This window comes from Rhinolophus ferrumequinum, chromosome 4 (genome assembly GCF_004115265.2).
Source record: "Rhinolophus ferrumequinum isolate MPI-CBG mRhiFer1 chromosome 4, mRhiFer1_v1.p, whole genome shotgun sequence".
NCBI lineage: Eukaryota > Metazoa > Chordata > Mammalia > Chiroptera > Rhinolophidae > Rhinolophus > Rhinolophus ferrumequinum.
This window is the reverse complement of record NC_046287.1, coordinates 104,755,995-104,776,415: the sequence shown is the minus strand read 5'-3', so window position 1 is coordinate 104,776,415 and position 20,421 is coordinate 104,755,995. Positions and strand designations below refer to the sequence as shown.

The window sequence follows — 20,421 nt, the reverse complement described above, 5'->3', positions numbered from 1 at the left end:
AAAAGATTGCTCTCACATTAAGTTTTTACATGAGCCACCCATACTGAGTGTAGGATTTAGTACCTATCTCAGCTCCAGATTTGGAAATGAGCTGTTTTTGTTTTGCGAGTTATGTTAGTTTTAAAATTGCAGTGCCTTGTAGTTTCTTTTAAAGTATATTTAAATTAACTGATGATGCCAAAGAAACTTACAAAGGTAGATTTGTTTTGCTTGTATCCCCATTTTTTAAAGTTCACATCCATGAGGCCTTATGTCTTATTTATAAAACTCATGATGAAAGAACATTTCTCATATGTGAACTTATTAAAATGATATAGTAGTGTGTCAGGATGCCTCATTTCCAGCTGCAATCTTAATTTGACTGATGAGTATTCTCATGAAAAATTCTTTCAGAAGTTCATATTTTGACCATGAAATCTACTGTCTTTAAAGTAAAGCCTAAAATACAAGCTCTCAAGCTGAGAAAATACAGAGGGTGCCAAAAAAATGTATATATACTTTAAGAAAGGAAAACTTTTAAAATTGTAACACTAATATATACCCATAACAAAAGATGAATACAAGTCACGTTTAACTTCTGCAATTACAAGAGGTGCTCAAAGCGGTCACCATCAGCGTCCAGACACTTCTGATTATGGCGAACTACTGCTTGAGCAACGTTGACCAAAGTGTCTACTTGTATACATTTTTTTGGCGCGCCTGGTACTTTCATTCTTTATGAGACTGAAGGAAAGTTTGATCCTTTCCAGATTATTCAGGAAGAGCACAGTTTGCCCATAGGTGCTATTTTACATACTCACTATCATGCAGGAGACCCTGCTCGCTGCACCATGTGTAGTGCAGGGCGGCCTGGGGGGTCTCTGGTTCCGCTCCCCACATAAGAACGCAGGACATGGTGAGGCCAAAAAGGAACACCCACGGAGCCATAGTTAGGGGAGTCTCTCGCTGGTGGCTGGGTTGGAGACACAGGAAGCAGGAGCCACACAATTCTCAACCCTCACTGCGCCGCGTGCAGGCTCAGCCACCATCTTCTTGCTAGCCCCCATTTTGCTGCTAGCGTAGCCATGGCAGTTATATTAGTGGCCAATGGCTCACTGGTTACAGCTGACAGCCAACTAGCCACAGCTGATGGCCAGTTGATCACAATCGATGGCCATTTACTACCTGAGCCAGCACCTTTCTATGTGAGGCCGAGAGCCTGGAAACTGCTTTTTGGGGCTCTGTCCCCACACTCACTTAAGACAGGGACAGTACCTCTGGTGATCCTAGGGCCAGTGCTTCCTGGGATGGAAGCTAGTGACCACTGTGTGAAGTGGCTTTGTGGGGACAGAGCCAGGAGAGCAGTTTCCAGGCTCTCGGCCTCACGTGGAAAGGTGCTGGCTCGGGTAGTAGATGGCCGTCAGCTGTAACCGGTTAGCCATTAGCCACTGATATAACTGCCGTGGCTACGCTAGGGGGTTGGCTGGTTGGCAGAGAAGCGGACAGCAGATTGCGGCTAGCAAGTGCGGTTAGCAAGCGGATTACATTGCAGATCGTGTGGATCCTACTTTCTGTGTCTTGCCAGGCCGCCAGCGAGACTGAGGTGCAGGAAGACCTCTCACTGGGGAACTGGCGGATGTTTGCTTTTGTGTCTCGATCAGCCGCCAGCAAGAATATAGTGGTATGACTCCCCTATCTGTGGCTCCGTGGCTGTTCCTTTTTGGCCTCACCACATCCTGAGTTCTTGTGCGGGGAGCGGGAGCTGAGACCCCATGTGACAGGCCTCTTTCTCCCTCCATACCAGGAAGCCCTCCTGGTGGTGGGTTTTGGGGTGTCACTGAATAATTCTTTCAACCTTTTTGTATGTTAGAAATTTTTCATAATAACCTGTTGAGGGGAATAAAGAAAAAAAGGAAAGCAGGACCTGTGGTCTGGAGTCTGTTTGTGTGCATCCCCTTGGTATTTCTTAGTTCAGCATAAATGCAGACGTGAGAACAGGAAGACCTGCCTGGTGTCCATGGCCCTGGCGGCTTTATAACTGGAACATTTTGGGACACACAGGTGCTGAAAACTCACAGTATCTCCGCGAGTGGGCCCTGAGGAAACCGCTCCCCACTGTGTGTCCCAGTGTCCTGGCAGGGAGGTGACAGTGCGCCTGCAGCTCAGGCTGCACTCTGCCAGGGGACTTTGCTCTGCGATCAGCACCCAGCCCCAAGGTCAAGTCTGTTTATTGGGTAGCTATGTTTAGAAAGGGGCCCGTTCTCCAAACACTAGGTAGCTAGATGGGAATAGTTAGGTGACCTTTTCCCCATTTTTTAATCAAGGTGAAATATACATGATGCTTATCTTTTAACCACTCACATGTGTGCAATTCCCTGGCCGACATACACTCATATTGTGCTGTCATCGGCACCACACGCTACACTCAGAACTTGCATCATCCTAGACACAAGCTCTGTACCCAGAAACAGTGCTCTCCATGCCCCAGCCCCAGCACCTAATTCTGCTCTGCTTCTGCCTGCTCCAGCTGCCTCACATAAGTGGTGTCTTGCTGAGCTTGGTGTCCTCCAGGTCCCCCATGTTGTAGCATCATGGTTCTGAGACTTTATAATAGTATCTGTAAGCTTCACTCAGGGACATTTCGCTGGGGCCTGAGTCTTCAGGAGAGAGCGCCCTGCCACCTCCCCGTGCCCGCACGTGCACAGCCTGCTGCTCTCCTAATGGCCTGCCTTACTCTGCTGGCACTCCTTCCCTCTTCCTGCTCGCGGTTCCCGAGACTGACGAGGAGCCAGGCACGGCAGCACCCCACACTGTGGGTGCTGCAGCCCAGAGGTGGACGGGGTGGCCAGGGGAACTCTCCTTGGTGGGGAATTCCAGGCAGGGAAGTGACTCGCCCGGGAGGGACATTTATCATGGCGCATAGAGTGGCCTTGACTAGTCCAGGGTCGCCCAGATGGGAGTTGGTTCGGTCGTCTGGGAGGCAGGCAGCTCAGTGAAGCTCAGGCCTGCTGGGAATGGAGCACCTTCAGACCGCACTGCTCGTTACTTCAGCTTTTCTCTCTGCGCTTTTCTCTCTTTCAAGTTAAAAGAAGGTACTTGAACTTTTTAAGTGTGGTTATCAAGTACTCACATAAGAGGGGTCAGTTGGAGTGAGTGTGAAACCCTGTTTGTGCATTCACTTTGGTGCCTTCCCACTGAGCACACCTGCGTTTTGCCCTGGTCTTGTCTCCTGATGTGATTGAAGCCTTTGGTCTGATTTTGAGTCCTGAACTTACTAGGAATCCTAATCGTTGGCCAGTGTGCCGTGCGTTACCGATGGCAGTGGTCTCACACGCAGTGTCACCCTAGCACATAGCCAGAGCAAGGCTTGTTGGCAGGCAGGAAAGGGAGGCTCGGAGAGGTGCAGTGCCAGCCGGGCCCCTCCCGCTGCTTCAGCTTTTGCACAGACACAGCCTTCCCGCCTCGTCCTCACCTCCCCACAGCTGCCTCCTCCCTCATATGGGCTGCTCTCTCGACCGTCCCCACTGTCCAGGTGGCTGTCCTGGCTCCGAGAAGTCACCGCTGTTGGCTCTGGTTCCTAAACCAGAGCCGTGGGCTCCATCTTGCAGCAGCCTGTCTAGTGCACGGGACCGGCTGCTGTGGGCCCTGCTCGTAGGCACCACTGACTCCACCCTCTTCTCTGTCCTCCAGCGACTACTCTGTTTCAGATCCCTTAATTCTTAGGGGAAACTTTTATTGTCACGTGTATTATACCATATTTCACTGGTTAGTGATGGCTGCTCCTCTGAGGAACGCCATTTGGGAGGGGCAGGAGCTGGCCTCCCCTCACCTGACCGCTCTGTCTCGTGGCTGCGTAGGAAGGTCAAGCTGAGTTAAGTGTCTCACTGCTGCTGGCTCTCCACCTCTGTCGGGCCAAGGTGTGACTAGCTCCTAAAAGCACTGGGGTTGCTGCATCTCACCCAGGTTTTCTCATCCGGCTGGAGTGCTGAGTTCTCCCTTCCAGGCCACCTTCCAGTGGCTTCCAGACTGAACTCCCTAAAGGGCACTGGCCATGTCACTCTAGGTCAGGGGTGTCCAATCTTTTTTCAACGGTTTTCACCAAGGGCCATATGCAGTAAAATACACAAACAGCCGGGCCACTCATTCGAGGTGAAGTACGTATTGCCTCACCTGGTTTATTTAAGTAAACTAAATATATTTTTGGAATTTGCTGCGGGCCAAATAACAATGGATCATGGGCCGCAGTTGGCCCGCGGGGCAGTGTGGACACCCCTGGTCTAAGTCAACTGCATACTGCGGCTCCTCATCCTCTTCACTGAGTCACACAGGCAGCGTGGCCTTGGAGGGTCTTCCCAGTCCCACGCCTGTGAGCCTCTGGCTCTCACCGCTGCCCTCCAGGAAGAGCCTGCCGTGGGTGGGCCCGCAGCCTCGCCATCTGCTCCCGCATGCGCTGCTCCCTCTGCCTGGAAACCCAGCCCTCGGTACCCCCCCGCCCCCCCCCCCTTGCTTATCTCTACTTCACAGCTTCTGCTGACTTTCTCCTTTATTCTCCCATCTGTTAGATGACTTTTTCCTCCTTTTGGGCATCTCTTTTTGTTTAAAGCTGTTCATTTTCAGGCACCCTCACCTCTCACTTGACTGTGAACTTGCTGAAGGCAGGATCTGGTTCTTTTTTTGTGTATCCTAGCAGTGCCTGAGACTGAGGCATTTGATAAATGTTTGCAAGGTGGACATGTGGGTGGGGGGGAGGGGGAATAAATACAGTTTGACAAGCAATCCTCCCTGCATATTGTCAGGCCCTCCTCATTGTTTACTGTGAAGATAGTATGATTTCTCTCTTCATGATGGGAAACAGGTGATTCGTGTGAGCCCCTAGGAGAAGCCGTACTTTCTGCCTCAGTCCTCAGACAGCCACTCATGATCCTCATGCGTGAAGCACGTCCTTCAGAACATCTCCGTCTTGTTGGAATGTGAACTCACTGTTCAGAGAGTGAGGTATTTCACACAGATGCTGAGGGCGTGAAGCCACCGAGAATAAGTGTAGTTGCAGTGTGCCCCACTGTGCAGCAGTGGGGCCAAGCGCCAGGCTCCCGGGCTGCAGCAGGCGGCCTGCAGCGTCCGCACAGCCTTCCCGAGTCCTTTCCGCACCTTCAGTGCAGTTGAAGGGTACTGAAATATGATTGCATGTGGAGAAATTTAGTCTGGGTCTTTCTTTCTAAATGCAGTCCTCTCTCAGGTAGAGAAAGGGCATGGTGATGACCCTGCATCCTCCCACCTCTAAGAATACTACAGTGTTTCCCCGAAAATAAGACCTCGCCGGACCATCAGCTTTAATGCGTCTTATGGAGCAAAAATTAATATAAGATCTGGTCTTACATTATATTACATAAGACCCGGTCTTATTTTACTATATTAATTTTTGCTCCAAAAGACGCATTAGAGCTGATGGTCCGGCGAGGTCTTATTTTCGGGGAAACACGGTAGTATTAACATCATCCTTTGGGCTTGCTCTTGTCTATGCTTACATGATACATCTATGTAAGTTAATTCATACACACTCTTGTAGCAAGCCTGGCATGTAGTAAATACTGGCTGTCTGGTAGCTATCCTTTCCCACCCGAGGACGTCTGTGAAGCAGAGTTCCCTGTCACTTTCTGAAGTCCCTTACTGAGACAAAGCCCAGCCCCTTTTGCCCACCCCCTGGAAAGGACACTCTTTCCTGGGTCCGTTTTCTGCGGAGGCTGGGCAGACCCTTGCCTTCTGCACCAGTGGGCCTCAGTGCTGGGCTTTGGTAGCTGATTACGTAAATGATAATGACCTTGTCCCAAGGACTGCTGAGCGCTGTCTCATTCCACGTTCCCCTCCACCCTATTACCAAGTGTTGTCATCTGCTCTACAGAGGGTGGGTGTGAGAAGGCAAATGACTGGCCCAAGGTCACCCAAATAAGTGACTTGCACTAGATACCCCGTGCTGCTAAGGGCACTGTCAGAGTTCATTTTTTTGAGCTTCATTTCATTTCTGGATGCAAGAATAACAGAGTATCCAAGGATAGCCTGGGGTAGGTCCAATCACTGTTGGAAAATGCTGAGGTCCTAGCTGGTCTATGCAGATAACTTACCTTGTCAGTGCTCTCTAAGAAACACGTCACCTTCCATGGAAGTGTCAGTCTGTACAAGAAAGATATTTTTATTTTGGTATTTAGGTCAAAATGCTGATAAGTTGACCGATTTACAAAAGATCAAGGAAGCAGTTGCCTTGAACGTCTCCTGATGCACTGGGACTACTTTCAGTTGCAATATAGGACACCTTCAGTGTGACATGTTTTGTGGTATCTTTTAGGAAATTTGGGAGGGTTTTATGAGGGAAAATTTCCAGAGAGATGGAAGAAGCATAGCGTCATGTCGGGGAGAGGTCAGTGAGGCCCCGGATAAGGGACAGCGGAGAGGATCAGGAGCTGGTTTATTAGGAACAACCAGAAATCCGAGACCCCATGCAAGAAAGTTCGGCTCTGAATACTCCAGCTGTGGATTTCAAAATAAAACTGTTCAAACAAAGTACCTTCAATGAGCCGTCAGTGGTTAACACTGCTGTTCTCGCCTGCGTTGGATTTGAAGCCACTCTCAGCAGCTGTGGAGATGTGCTCGGCTGCGCGTCACTCCATACGGGTGGGAAACATCTTGGGACAGTCGTGGATGTCATGTATTCTTTTCATTTCTGAGAGGTGACGTGTTCTTTCCTAATCTTTCCAAGTGGAATATTTTCAAGATCACTGTCCAGTTCTGAAAAGTATTATGAACTTTATGTGAAAACCACCAATGAACATTTCTTCCCATCTTCTTTTTCAGGTAGTGATGATCTTCAAAATGAAGGCTCTGGAAAATTTTGGGTTCTCTATAGGAACTACAAAAATTGAAGGAAAGAAAACTTTTAAAATGAGATTGTTTTGAAAGTATGTTTACAACTAACTGATACTGTTGCCAGTTTTTTAAGGGAATAAAACCCTTGAAGAAGGTTGTATTTATGGTGAGAGGGAACTGGACCCACCATGAGGCCGAAGACTTTTCCCGCCACCACTTACTCTGGAAATAGCCGGCAGCGCCTGCAGGAGATCCGCGAGGGGCTGAAGCAGCCACCCAAGTTTCCCACTCAGGGCCCACCCGTGGGACCAAATGACTCCTCCCTGGGGGGCAAGGATGCTACGCGACCGCAGCAGCTGAGAGCCGCCCCGAAGTTCGGGCCGTACCAGAAAGCCCTGAGGGAGATCCGGTACTCCCTGCTGCCCTTCGCCAACGAGTCGGGCACGCAGGCCGCGGCCGAAGTGAACCGGCAGATGCTGCAGGAGCTGGTGAGCGCAGGCTGCGACCAGGTGGGTGAGCGCCCCGCCCGCGTGGCGGCCTCCCTAGGAGTCCCGCCATGCTGCTCTGAGTGGGATACTGCTCAGAGAAGGCGTCGAGGTTAACACGCCCCGGCCCTTCCCGTGGGTCACTGCCCTCCTCCACCTTCTCTCCAAAAGGGTCTTCTTAGCTGCTTTTCTGCTGGCCACATACAGGAGTGTCTCAGTGCTCCTGACTTGTGCCACCTATACGTCTTGTCCTTGTGAAGGGCTCTCACACGAGTCCTTTCCATGGGGGTTAGTTGGGCTTACTCTGACCTGTCATAGGGCAGACTGGCTTCCCTTATCTTGTTTTTGGTTTTTGCAGTTTTTACTTAGTTAAGGGGAAGGTTAACACCAATGGCTCTTCCTTGACTCTGTTTTCCACTATTAAAAAAAAAAGTCGATATGCTGTTATAGGAGATGTAACTATATTAAGGAAATAAGAGAGACTAGAAAAATTGTCAAAATGGTGGCAACAGTCTACCTTCTCAATTGCTCAAGAATAAAGGGCGCATTAATGGAAGTGGCACTAATCATACATAAATACACAATGTGTAGCTATGCCTTGATGGTCCCGTAGCTATTCACAAAACTGAATAAAATCCAGGTTGGGGCAGGGCGATATAAAACGGAACCCGTGGAACTAGCGTCCAGCCAAGGTAAAAATGTAATTAGTAAAATATAAGTTGCCTTATCAAATGACCTCTGAAAGCCAGTGTTTTGTTACCATCTGTCATCTTAAAAGTCACAAGTGTATGAAAATGGAAATGTGAAGTATTTTTACTGCCTTGGAAGATTAGTAAGATTTCATGCTCAAAGCACATCAGCATGGCTTAAGCACTTTTAGTTTCTTAGAAATAACCTAACTGTGCACTCCTGGCGTCACGGTCACAGAACAGGCTAACTGTGCCCTCCTTTCTCTCCCTCTTGTTTGTTAGCACAGAACTTAAGTGGAGAATTTACATGCCTTGGATGAGATATTTGTAGGGCCTTCCTTGCTGCTGTGGGACATGCAAGGACTGACTCGTGTGTAGTGAGCATTGCTTAGGAAGCCCAGGGCCATGAGTGAGGCGGCATGGAGTGTTCCAGCAGTGGGAACTGACAGCACAGCCATGGCCTTTCTCACCGTGGGCACATGAGGTCGAGTGTGGTGCCCGGTGCTGCCTGCCTGGCAGAGCTGGATGGTCTGCACGTAGGAAGGGGAAACGCTCCAGTGACACTGCTGAGACTCGCAGCCCAGCAGCAAAGCTAACAATCCCTGTAAATCACTTTGCCGACAAAAGAGGTCATCAGAGCCAGAGTGTTGTTTGCATTTGTGTTTCAGCTGTGACAGAAAGAAACAAGTCAAGCAGATGATCCAAAATACAGGTGGGGTCTCATTATGGTAAAATCCATTCATGATAATTACAGTGCTAGGAACAGGTGCTGTTTCTGATACAGTGCAATGCAGGATGACGACACCAAGAGAGTTCTCATCAATATTTATTTATGTTAATTGCTAGCAGAAAGGACTCCATTTGCCATAGTTAATACTCCTGAAACAATAGAGTCAGGTTGGTGTACAGCGTTCCTTTCTGACTTACAACAGCTCTGCCTTCCCCCTTCAGCCTCCAACTCAGATGTTTCTGGTCTGGATAAAGGGTATGTTTGCTTTCAGAGAATTCTATTCAGAAAGTCACTATGTGAGTCCAGATAATGTGTGAGAAAAAGATCAGCCGTATCTATAATAGGTGTATGTGTCTTGAGTAAAGCAGATTATTCGAATTACAATAGCTAGAGAGAATTCCTATTGTTGCAGCTTTTCCCCCTTTGTTTCCTATGGTATTGCCCTTTAATTTAGGTTCAGTTCTGTTCTCCTGTATGTTGAGGCTAATTGCCCTTTTTAAACCTATAGTCATCAGAATGGCAATATACTCCATGTTTTCCTGAGGTCTTACAGGAGCTTAGTGGTGACCCCCTTTTATATGCACTGTTTTATCGTACGTGCGCACACACACTTTTTCCATTTTATTTGGATTAAGACTCATTGAAAATATTTACTTGAGTGTTTGTAAATGAGTGCTTATTTTAAACTTTTTGTTAAAATAAAATTCATAAAAGAAAAGTACATGATTCCTAAATGTACAGTTCCGTGACTTTTACCCAAGGAATTTTACCCATGTAACTAGCACATATGGGTATATTTTTAATTAAAATAGTTTCAAATAGAAATTTCTGGAAAAGTAAAGGACTTTAAGTATTTTCTCCGTAATGATATAATGTATGTGTCAAATGATACAATGTTCATAAATCTTTTGTACATAAATTACTAAAGACATGAAAATTCCTATGGGGAAAAAACAAGGCCACAATATTATTATTCCTTAAGGAAGGAGCTGTTCTTTAAATATAGATGTAAGGAATTGGGAAGGTCGGTGTTTTGGTTATGAGTGTCATATTTTGTATCACTGGATATTCTTATTACTGGGATAAGTAATAATTTAAATTTAGCTCTTACTATTTATAACATTTGGCTTCACTTTTTCTTTTAATCTTTATGGTTTCAAATGCCCGTACTACCAGGTTTTCCCTCTTTTTCTTCCTGATAGTGTTTTAGAAACCACTCATTTGGTTTTGCAGTGACGTCGATAGGTATGACATTTCTGCTTCTCAGAAGCATGGGACTCGTCTTCTCGCTGGTCGAGGTGGGCTGATGGGTACAGATGCTCGCTGGGGACCTGGGACAGCCCACAGCTGATTTCAGCAGCCCCCAGCCCCTCAGAATAACAAAGTACTTTCCTGTGTGTCCTAGAGGAAAACAGGTGACAAATCTCCTTCAGATGTGGCACTAGGAGGTGTTTGTGCTTCCCTTTGAGCAGCTGGAATGTGCTTTTTCTCTGTGGACAGCTTGCACCCTGCCCTCTGCTGAGGGAGCTAGGTGTGTGGCAGCTTTGCAGACGCTTCAGGGCTCTGGCCTGGTGTGCTGAATTTCCCTGTTAGTGTGACTTTCTAATCCTGATTTAAGCCTGTTTTTCCTAGCCTTATTGTATGTGTTTAAGTGAACTCAGTCTTTAATGGAATGAGGGTAGGAAGGAATATAAACAGACAAATCGATGTATTATGCCACGCTCAGCATAAGAAGAAAGCCAGCAGTCGGGATGTGCATTCACAGGCAAGGCTCCCTGAGAAAATGATGGCAGCACCGAATACGTCAGGGTGAACTGGCTACTAGGAAAAGGGAATGAATTCTTTGCATTCGCAAGCCAAAAAGTGCAAGAACTCAAGTTTCTCAACCCATCCTACACGTTACTCTCCCACCCATGTCCCTTTGTCAACGAGAGCCCGCTGGGGCCCGTGGATGTCCCGGGGAGGACACCTGTGGTTCACAGCGGCCCACAGGCCAGGTATTGCCCCAAGCCCTGGTGGCCGCAGTGTCATTGAAACATTACAGCAGTCATTTGAGATGGACCCCAGTGGTTTTCCCTGTGTTTTAGAAGCTGTGGCTTCGGGATCATGCAGGTGGTTGGAGCCCCCACCCCCCCGCAGCTCTTACAGCAGGTGTGAGGTAGACATGCTTGTCACACGCATGTCACACATCTGTGCTCCCTCAGTGTGGCCCGTGTGTGCTGGTTGTGTCCTCAGGCTGTGGCCACTGTCACCTCTGGGTTTGCTGATATGTGTCTCGTCCTGTGACTTCCTCCTGTTCTCTCCCCCGTGTCCAGCGAGGCACCATCCCATGTCCTCTCACTTCTGTGGGCAGCACTTGCTCAGCTTGTCCAGGCCCCGTACCCTGCTCACAGCTGGCCCTCTGCAGGCCGCCATGCTGGCCGTCCCGGGAACTCCGTCCTTCTTCTGTGTGCGCCCCCTGCCTCGGACCATGTGTGGCCTGCTCCCAGACACCTCTCCCCCGGCTCTGTGTGGGGCTCTTTTCACGTCTCGTTGTGCTGGCTGGTAATGTCGTTTCCAGTGTCCCATGTCTGGACTTGGGCATCTGGGTTTAGCATGAATTCTTTTTTACTGCAGGAGCTTCCTGATCCTTCCAGCTGCTCATGAGCTTGCTCCTGTTCGGACTCCCACGGTCATTTATTTCTAACTCCTCGGGCGCTGGGTGCACTGGGCCTGTGCCATGTGGCAGACTGCGGTGCCCTTCCCCTCCCGCAGGGAATGCGGGAGGGTGTGCCCCATGGGAGGGGAAGAAGGGACCCAGCTCCTTGTCACAGACCGGGACACAACTCTGCCTCACGCTATTCATGTTCAGCCCTAACAAGGTGCACCATCAGGAAAGCTATAGAGACGCCCAGACAAATGCTGTCACCAAGCTGCTATCCCTCATTTCAGTGGCAAGGTCCTGCCTCAAGATTATTTACTGTAATGGAGGCATTTTGCTAACAAAAAAGACAAAAGGAATTTAGATAACGTGTACATTTCCTCCTCCCTTCCTCTGAAAAGGAAAGACTTCTCTGTGTTATTGGGCACTGAGAACGGCCCTGAAATATTAAGATGAGAAAGAAAAAAGAAATACTTAGCTTTAGGAATGTCAGTAATGTCACAGGAAATTGTATTACAATGGATTTCGGGTGTAGCAGTTCCTTGCCTCCCCCGTCCCCCTTTTCTTTTTCTTTTTGACTTTCAAATTAAATTTGGCCCTGCCACAAGATAAACTATATACCTTTTTAAAGGTAGGTTTACTTTAAAATACTTCGACAAGACACACGCAAATCACACCTTTGTGTCATCCCCCCGGCTCCCCTCTAGTTATTTCTAGTTATGTGTTCATTGTATAAGTTTGGAAAATATAGAAAAGTATAAAAAGAAAATAGAAATTGCCTATAATTCTATTAGCTCAGATATGACCACTCCGAACATTTTGGTAAAAGTGTCCAGAATTTTTCTGATTAAAGGAAATGAAGAAAAGTGAGGAGGGACGTGCCAAGGGTGACAGGTGGAAAAGAGTCGATACTGTACATACAGTATGATTCCAATTCTTCTGTTTCCAAGTCCTTGTGTGTGTGGTGCATCCCGCCTCGCTTTGCTTTGCTTTGCTTATCTCAGGCACCGCCCGCCCGCCCAGCCTGTTCTCTGCCCCTCCCTCCGCCCCACCCCCAGCCTCACCTTGGCTCACCGGATTGGAGTGTTTCCTGACTGCTCCTCCTGTTCCCTGCACAGAGCAGTCTGAGTGATTCTGAAATGGAAAAGATTCTGTCATTTCCCTTCTGGAAACTTTTCCCACTGTACTTGGGATGGAGTTCTTGGCCGGGTAGGCAGGGCCCACCCTGCGGCCTCCGGTCACCGCTTTTCCTGCTGGTGCTCTGGCCGGCCAGCTTTCTGGCCTTTTCCCAGACTTCCTGACACTGGCCCCTGCCTGGGTAGAGCCCACTCCTGCTGGAAGGCCTGCCTGGTGTCTTGTGGTGGCTTGAGAAAGCCTTTCTTAGCCCTTGGTCTAAATCACATCCCTCTGTTTTGTTCTCTCTCAATATATTGTAACTTCCTTGCATAGATAGCCTTTATCAGTTTGTTACTAAGTAGTTGTGTATCTTATTTAATACTCATCTCTTCGTTTAGATTTCAAGCTCCAAGAGACAGTGGCTTTGTTCTACTCACTCTTTTCTAGAACCTAGAACTGTGCAAATTCTCAAAAATATCTGATGAATAAGTGAAGAGGTAAACATTTTATTACACACATTCTTATTTTTCACGTCTGTATTTTATCCCATGTTCAAGTAGGTGTTCTATAATTTATTGACAATGACCAGTGTTAAAAGATAAACTGGGACATATTGATTTTAAGAATTTATTTGAGCAAAAATTGATTAGAATTGGGCAGCACCAAACCAGAAGTGGTTTGGAGCCCTCCACCGACAGGAGCTGGAGAGAGACTTATAGAGAAGAGGTGGAAGCAAGGCAAGGAGATCATCTGATTGGCTAGCTTAAGCCATTGCCTTATTTGGGAAAGCCAAGTCGGCTGTGATTGGTTGTCCTTAGCTTTTGATGTCTTAACCTTGAGGCATTTATAGGCTTTGGTTTGAGTTTGCTTACATTAGCTACTAAGGCATTAGAACCACCTCATTCTAATGGCCTTCTCTTTTAATTTAACACTGGTAATGAACATCTTTCTACATAAATCTGTATGAATATCACTGATTTCCTTAGAATAAATTTTAGAAATGGAATTACTAGAGCAAATGATAAGAACATTTTTGCAGTTTTTATTTGTATCACCAAGTTTCTTTTTAAAAATTATTAAACTGCCCTTATATTTCCAACCCTGCCAACAATGAATACTACTACTACTAAAAAATAAAAATAAACCAAAAGAACAAAAAAGCAAGTGTTTGTCAATTTAATTGTTTTTCCTGTATTCTTTTTTAAAAATTGTATAATTGACATAAAACATATTAGTTTCAGGTGTACAATGTAATGATTCCATATTTGTATATATTATGAGATGGTGACCACAATAAGTCTAGTTAACATCCATCACCTCACGTAGTTACACAATTTCTTTCCTTGTGATGAGAACTTTTAAGGTCTACTCTCAGCAACTTTCAAATGTGCAGTACAGCATTAACTGTAGTCACCATGCTGTACATTACGTCCCCAGGACTCATTTATTTTATAGCTGGAAGTTTGTACCTTCTGACCCCCTTCACCCATTTCACCCCGCCCCCTACCCCCAATCTGTTCTCTGTATCTATGGGCTTGGGTGCATGTGTGTGTGTATCACATTTTCTTTATCCAGTCATCCATTGATGGACACTTAGGTTGCTTCCATATCTTGGCTATTGTAAGTAAAGCTACAATGAAAATGGGGGCACAGATATCTTTTCGAATTAGTGTTTTCATTTTCTTCGGATAAAGACCCAGAAGTGGAATTACTGGGTCATAAGGTCGTTCTATTTTTATTTTTTGAGGACCCTCCACATTGTTTTCCATAATGGCTGCACCAATTTACATTCCCACCAACAGGAAACGAGGGTTCTCTTTTCTCCACACTCTCACCAATGCTTATTATCTCGTCTTTTTGATGATAGTCATTTTGACAGGTGGGAAGTGATAGCTCATGGTGGTTTTGATTTGCATTTCCCTAGATACATTGAGCATCTTTTCATAGGTCTGTTGCCCATCTGTATGTCCTCTTTGAAGAAATGTCTGTTCAGGTCCTCTGCTCATTTTTTAATTGGATTTTTTTCTTTGCTGTTGAGTTGTATGAGTTCTTTATATATTTGGGATATTATCCCCTTATCAGATGTATGATTTGCCAATATATTCCCCCATTCTGTAGATTGCTTTTTCATTTTGTTGATGGTTTGTTCTGTATTCTTAATTGTGGTGATTGGTATGTGATAGTAAAAAGAAAATGGTAATCGTTCTTTAAGTAGCAGGAAACTGTTATATTGTGAGGCTCTTACTATATGTCTGAGACTGGCTCTATTTTCCTGTTGAAATGAGACATAAAGTCTAGGACATTGAGACCAAAACACATCTTTTGAGGAAACATCTTTTCTGAGTGACTGACAGTTGCATGTGGCACAGGTCCTAGGCTGACTCAGGAGTCTGCCGTCCTGGTGGATATGCCAGGGATGGCGCACTGGCAGACCGTGGGCAAGGCCTGCTCCTGGGGAGAAGGACAGGCGGTGGGAGCGGGAGGAGCATCTGACAGCCTGCTGGGCTTGCTGCAGCAGACTGTTCTGTGCGCACAGCACCGCTTCCTGGGTGGTGTGTAGGAATAACGGGCCACAGGTTTGCAAACGAGTTGGGCCCCGCTGTGGCAGGGAGTTGGGTCCCCGCCTCCACCCCCTGCCTTTATACTGGCATACAGCATTTCCTCAAGTGCCAAATGTGAAAACTGTTGGGAGATCACCAGTATTATTTGCTTACCACCAGCTGTATGTCATGCCAAGCAGTTTCCTACATGGAAGATTGTTTATGTTATGTTGTCATGGCCCATTTGATGGGTCCTGTCGTCCTCGTGGGTGATGGATGGTCATTTTCTTCTGTAGCATCATGATTTAGCCCTTACCAAGTGCTGCACAGGCAGACGTTGTAACAGTGCTGCGTAGAGGGACCTGGGGCGTGTTGCACAAGCCGCCACCCCAGAAACTGAATGCAGTCAGAGAGGTGTGGGCCCCAGGAGAGGGGGATTCTGACATACGGCCTGAACCTTGCTCTGTGTCGGATGGACTGGGTCCGGGGTGAGAGGCACTGAGTCCTGCGTCTCCTGTTCGCACTCAGCTGTTTGGGGCCCCTTCTTACGCAGCTTCTTACATTGTCAATCCATTTACGGGTATGAAGAGACTGGGAAAAACCCAATAAGGAAATTCCATTTTTAAATGTCATTTAACAATAATCTCTTTTAGAACTATTTTTAATAGTGTAATGATGAATTTCAGACTTAAGAACAAAAAGAAACCACACCTGTTATAGTCACTACCAGCTTCTCCTTATTTTGCTAAAATCCACTTACCCACTCGGGTGGGTGACGCGCACCTGGAGTCCCAGTTCCTCCGGGGCTGAGGCCGGAGGATGGCTTGAGCCCACTTCTGTGCTGCAGGACGCTGTGTTGACCGGGTGTCCGGACGCTGAGTCCGGCATCAGTGTAGTGACCACCACGTTGCCTGAGGAGGGGTGAGGCGGCCCAGGTGGGAAACAGCAGTGAAAGTTCCCGTGCAGGTCAGTAGTGGGGTCGCGTCTGGGAAGGTCACTGCACTCCGAGAGGTCCCTTTTGAACCCCTTCCTGATTGAACAGAATCCTGTATCTCTCAAATAAATAATAAAAGTCTGCCCCTTTCCAGATTTATTTTTTTTAATCCAGTTACCGGAAGTTCACGTTTATCAAGTTTAAAGTGAACTACATTCACCATGCAATTTTTATATGTTAGGTTTTACCCATCTTGGATTTTCTTATTTTCCTTTTTTTTTTTAAATTATTTTATAATTCATTATTTGGAAGGGAGATGGCTTTCATAATTATACTTTTCCAATTTGTAATTTTACATAATTAACTTCTTCAGTGCTGCAATTTGAATCTTTATGTGTTGATATCGTTCCCGTAGTCATGGGAAACTACAGGAACCTTCTCTGCCCTTGGTCCCACTCTCCCACCCCTCACCATTACCCCCAGCATAGGCCTGGGTCAGGAATGCTCAGCAGACACTGCCAGGTGACAGATCAGACAGACTCGGTACTTAGAGTCTCACTGAGCTTGCTCTGAGTGTGATTCGGGGATTGAATTAAGCTGCTGGTAGCAGGTCCCCATACCCACATGTGGATTGAAAAGGAAGGCGTGAGGCTGGCAAGGCGTTGCCAGCACGGTGGTTCTGTGGTGTTGCCAAGGCCCCAAGCTCCTCCTCTTCCTGTCTGCCATCCTCAGGAGAGGCTTCCACCTTCTGGTGGTACTTGTGCCATCAGCATTCCAGGCCAGAGGCAGGGAGGGGGAGCAAGAATGGGCTGCCCTCTTCCTTCAGGAGCATCCCACACCTCACTGGCCAGAACGAGTCACGTAGTCACAGTGAGGGAAAGCAGCCTTGGAAATACGCACTTTCATTGGGCGGACTGCTGCCCCTAACAATACTGGGCTGTGTTAGAAAGGAAGAAAGGGAAGGTGGGTCTTGGTTAGGAGACCGGCTGTGTCGCGGGGGGCTTACAGCTGACCTTCCTGAGCCTCCAGGTTCTTTATCTCCTGTGCATTTAGATAACAACTGCTCAGCCTCATGGGTAGTGCTGCAGACCAGAAAGAACGTTTCTAAGTGCCTGGCACAGGGCAGGCATGGAAGGGATGGTGGTTAAACCACAGTGCTGTGTGTCATCTGTCCCGAAAATTTGTGAGTGGCTGGAGAGCTGGGCTACAGGTGCTTCATGGTGAGCTTATCAACTCTCAGCAGTCTCGTAGCTTCAGGTCCTCTTTCCCCGGTAACCACATGGAAGAGATTCACTCTAACTCATGCAGTGTGTTCTGTACTTGTCTGGTTATGACATTAGAAGAGTTGTTCATCATGTGGCAGAAATAAAAAAGTAAACGATTAACCGTGACAAAAGTTCCCCAGCCAACAAGAAAACGTGCAATATAAATTGAAAGCAATCTCATTTGCTTTATAAAAACTTTTATTCAGCAGAGAGCCATTGTAAAGCTGGTGGCATTTGGCATCTTGGATGTCCAAGAATGTGGCCGAACACACTGGAGCGAATCAGCCTCTGTGCCAACTGTCAACCTCTAGAGGAAGCTGCGTGCATTTGTCCTGTCACTTCCCCTTTCTGCCTCATGCCTAATGGCTTCATTCAACTCTGCTGTTTTGGCATTCTCACTGTCTTTTGGTGTTTTGTGCTAGAAATGTTAGCACAGGAGGCCCCCACCTGTAGCTGGGGATCTGTTAGTAAATTTCCATATGCTTGTATTCAATGTGCCATATTTGTGTCACTTCTTTTTGGGCTAAGGTTTCTGAGATCCCCAGGAGAAGGGATTGAGGCAGCTGAGGTTGTGCCCACCCCTCAGGATTTCACTGGTAGGTTCAGACTCCACCCACCCTTGTTTGAGGATTTCATTGGTATTTTCAGACTCCACCCACCCTCCAGGATTTCATTGGTAGGTTCAGAGTGCTTCCACCCTTGTTTCAGGATTTCACTGGTAGGTTCAGAAGTCCTTTGTGCAACATGAAGGTGTACGCTCTCTGACTCGCTGGCTCTCCCTTTCCTCTCTCTTAACTCTCTGCCTCAAGAAAGGCTGGGAGCAGTTCCACAGAAAAGGTTGAGACCTCTGTCTTAGACTTGTCTTTGACTGTAGTCTCTACGTAAGTCATTATAATGAGGACTTTCCTCGATAACTGCTATTTTTTCCTCCTAAGTAGCTTTCAAATCTATGTCTTTTCAATGCTAACACCCTCTACACCCGGATTCTTCTTTGTAATCTCCCTGACTCAGTATTACTTCCTGTGAACTTTTCCTAGAATGTGACCATCAGCCACTCTTTTGGTAACCACTGCCCTTCTGCTATCATCTGCTCCCCACTTACTTATCACACTTCATTATTTCTCTCTTTACTAGTCCAGCCCGTTGGCTCCAGCTATGTCTATCTCTTTACACACCGTCTGCCATCAAGCTGTGTCACTTTCTCCACACTGGCTTCACTCATGCTATTTACCCTACCTGGAATGCACTCCCCCAGCCTGCCACATTCCACCCACTCGAGGCCCGCTTCTTCCATGATTCATTCTGTGGCCTTCTCCAGCTATTCATTCCAGCACAAGCTGAATTCTTCCTTTTCTGAATTCCTGTTTTCATCACAATCATCTGGGCATCCGTCTTTCACCTACACAGGGTCTTTTCACAGGTGAAATACCTGAGACCCAGCAAGATGATGTGGTCAGTGTGAGACTGTACAGCAAGTGTGTGTGGGGTGGCGGGCAGAGCTGCAGCCACAGGCCACTTAGTCTGCTCCATGAGACTTGAAAGAGAGAGAAAGAGAAACTGTTGTTCCCCATTTATAAAAATAAGATTATTTTCTTACAGTAAAATTAGCCATCAACTGACTGATCTGGAGATAATCACTGTTATTTGGCCATACATATATTTGTTTTTATTAACTTTTTAGTTTGGAAAATTTTTTAAAAAGCAAACCAGCCCAGAGAAAACCCCATGTATCCATCAACATTGGTCAGCATTCTTCCTGTTTCATCTGTTTCTGAAGTAATTTTTAAAATAAACATTTAATTGAAGTGTAATATCTAAGATATTTTGAAAACATATACCAGGCATCATATCATTTATCACCCATATATACTTCAATATATTTCTAAAAGACAAAAAAAGATTAAAAAAACACAAAAGACAAAGTAAAAAGATAATCACAATACTGTTATCACATTCAATAAAATAGACACACATATATATAATTTCAACATAATTTAATAACTACTTGGTTACCATTTTACAACTTACTATGTAAATGCAATTAATATTTTTTTGAACAATTGCTATGGGACTGTCATTCTCCCAACAAGCCCACGAAGAAAGTTCTACCGTTGTCAACATTTTACAGATGAAAAAACTGAATCATAGGTTAACTTACTCAAGGTAAATAGTGTAGGTAGTGGAACTAAGTAGTGGAACTAAAAATCAGATCCAGACCTGGCTATTTCTTGTTTTGTATCCTGAAATCTTTTTCCTCAAATTAATAATATACAGAGCTGTCATGAAGGGTCTCTGGTCCCACTCCCCTCACAAGAACGCAGGACATGGTGAGGCCAAAAAGGAACACCCACGGAGCCATCGATAGGGGAGTCATACACGATAGTCTTGCTGGCGGCTGGGTTGGAGACACAGGAAGCAAGAGCCACACGATCTGCAATCCATCGTCCACTTCTCTGCCCACCAACCAACCCCCTAGTATAGCCACGGCAGTTGTATCAGTGGCCAATGGCTAACCGGTTACAGCTGATGGCCAACTAGTCACAGGTGATAGCCATCTACTACTCGAGCCAGCACCTTTCCACGTGAGGCAGAGAGCCTGGAAACTGCTCTCTGGAATTCTGTCCCCGCAAGAGCATTCTTCATATCCATTAAAACATTATTCTAAAATGTGTTACGTACTGTGGGAACAGAGTCCCAGAGAGCATTTTCCAGGCCCTCGGCCTCACGTGGAAAGGTGCTGGCTCAGGTAGTAGATGGCCATCAGCTGTGACTAGTTGGCCATCAGCTGTAACCAGTTAGCCATTGGCCACTGATATAACTGCCGTGGTTATGTGGTTGGTTGGTTGCTTGGTTGGTTGGCAGAGAAGCGGACGGCAGATTGTGGCTAGCAAGTGGGGTTAGCAAGCGTGGATGGTGGATTGTAGATCGAGTGGATCCTACTTCCTGTGTCTCACCCGGCCGCCAGCGAGACTGGGGTGCAGGAAGACCATTGTTGGGGTACTGGTGGATGTTTGCTTTTGTGTCTCGCCCAGCCTCCAGCAAGAATATAGTGGTATGACTCCCCTATCTGTGGCTTTGTGGGTGTTCCTTTTTGGCCTCACCATATCCTGCGTTCTTGTGCGGGGAGCGGGACCAGAGACCCCACATGACACGTGTCATCATGGTAGTCCATCTGCCAGAATTT

General features: G+C 46.8%; 1 protein-coding gene across 2 annotated transcripts in view; it reads left to right on the top strand.

Annotated features, from left to right (window-relative positions):
* LATS2 (large tumor suppressor kinase 2) overlaps positions 1-20,421 on the top strand; it is a 115,511-nt gene that overhangs the window by 45,336 nt on the left and 49,754 nt on the right. For both annotated transcript variants that reach the window (XM_033104286.1, XM_033104285.1), the window contains one exon: positions 6,826-7,346. In XM_033104286.1, the coding sequence (XP_032960177.1) occupies positions 7,026-7,346 (321 nt within the window). In that variant the 5' untranslated portion in view covers positions 6,826-7,025. The remainder of the gene's footprint in view (positions 1-6,825; positions 7,347-20,421) is intronic.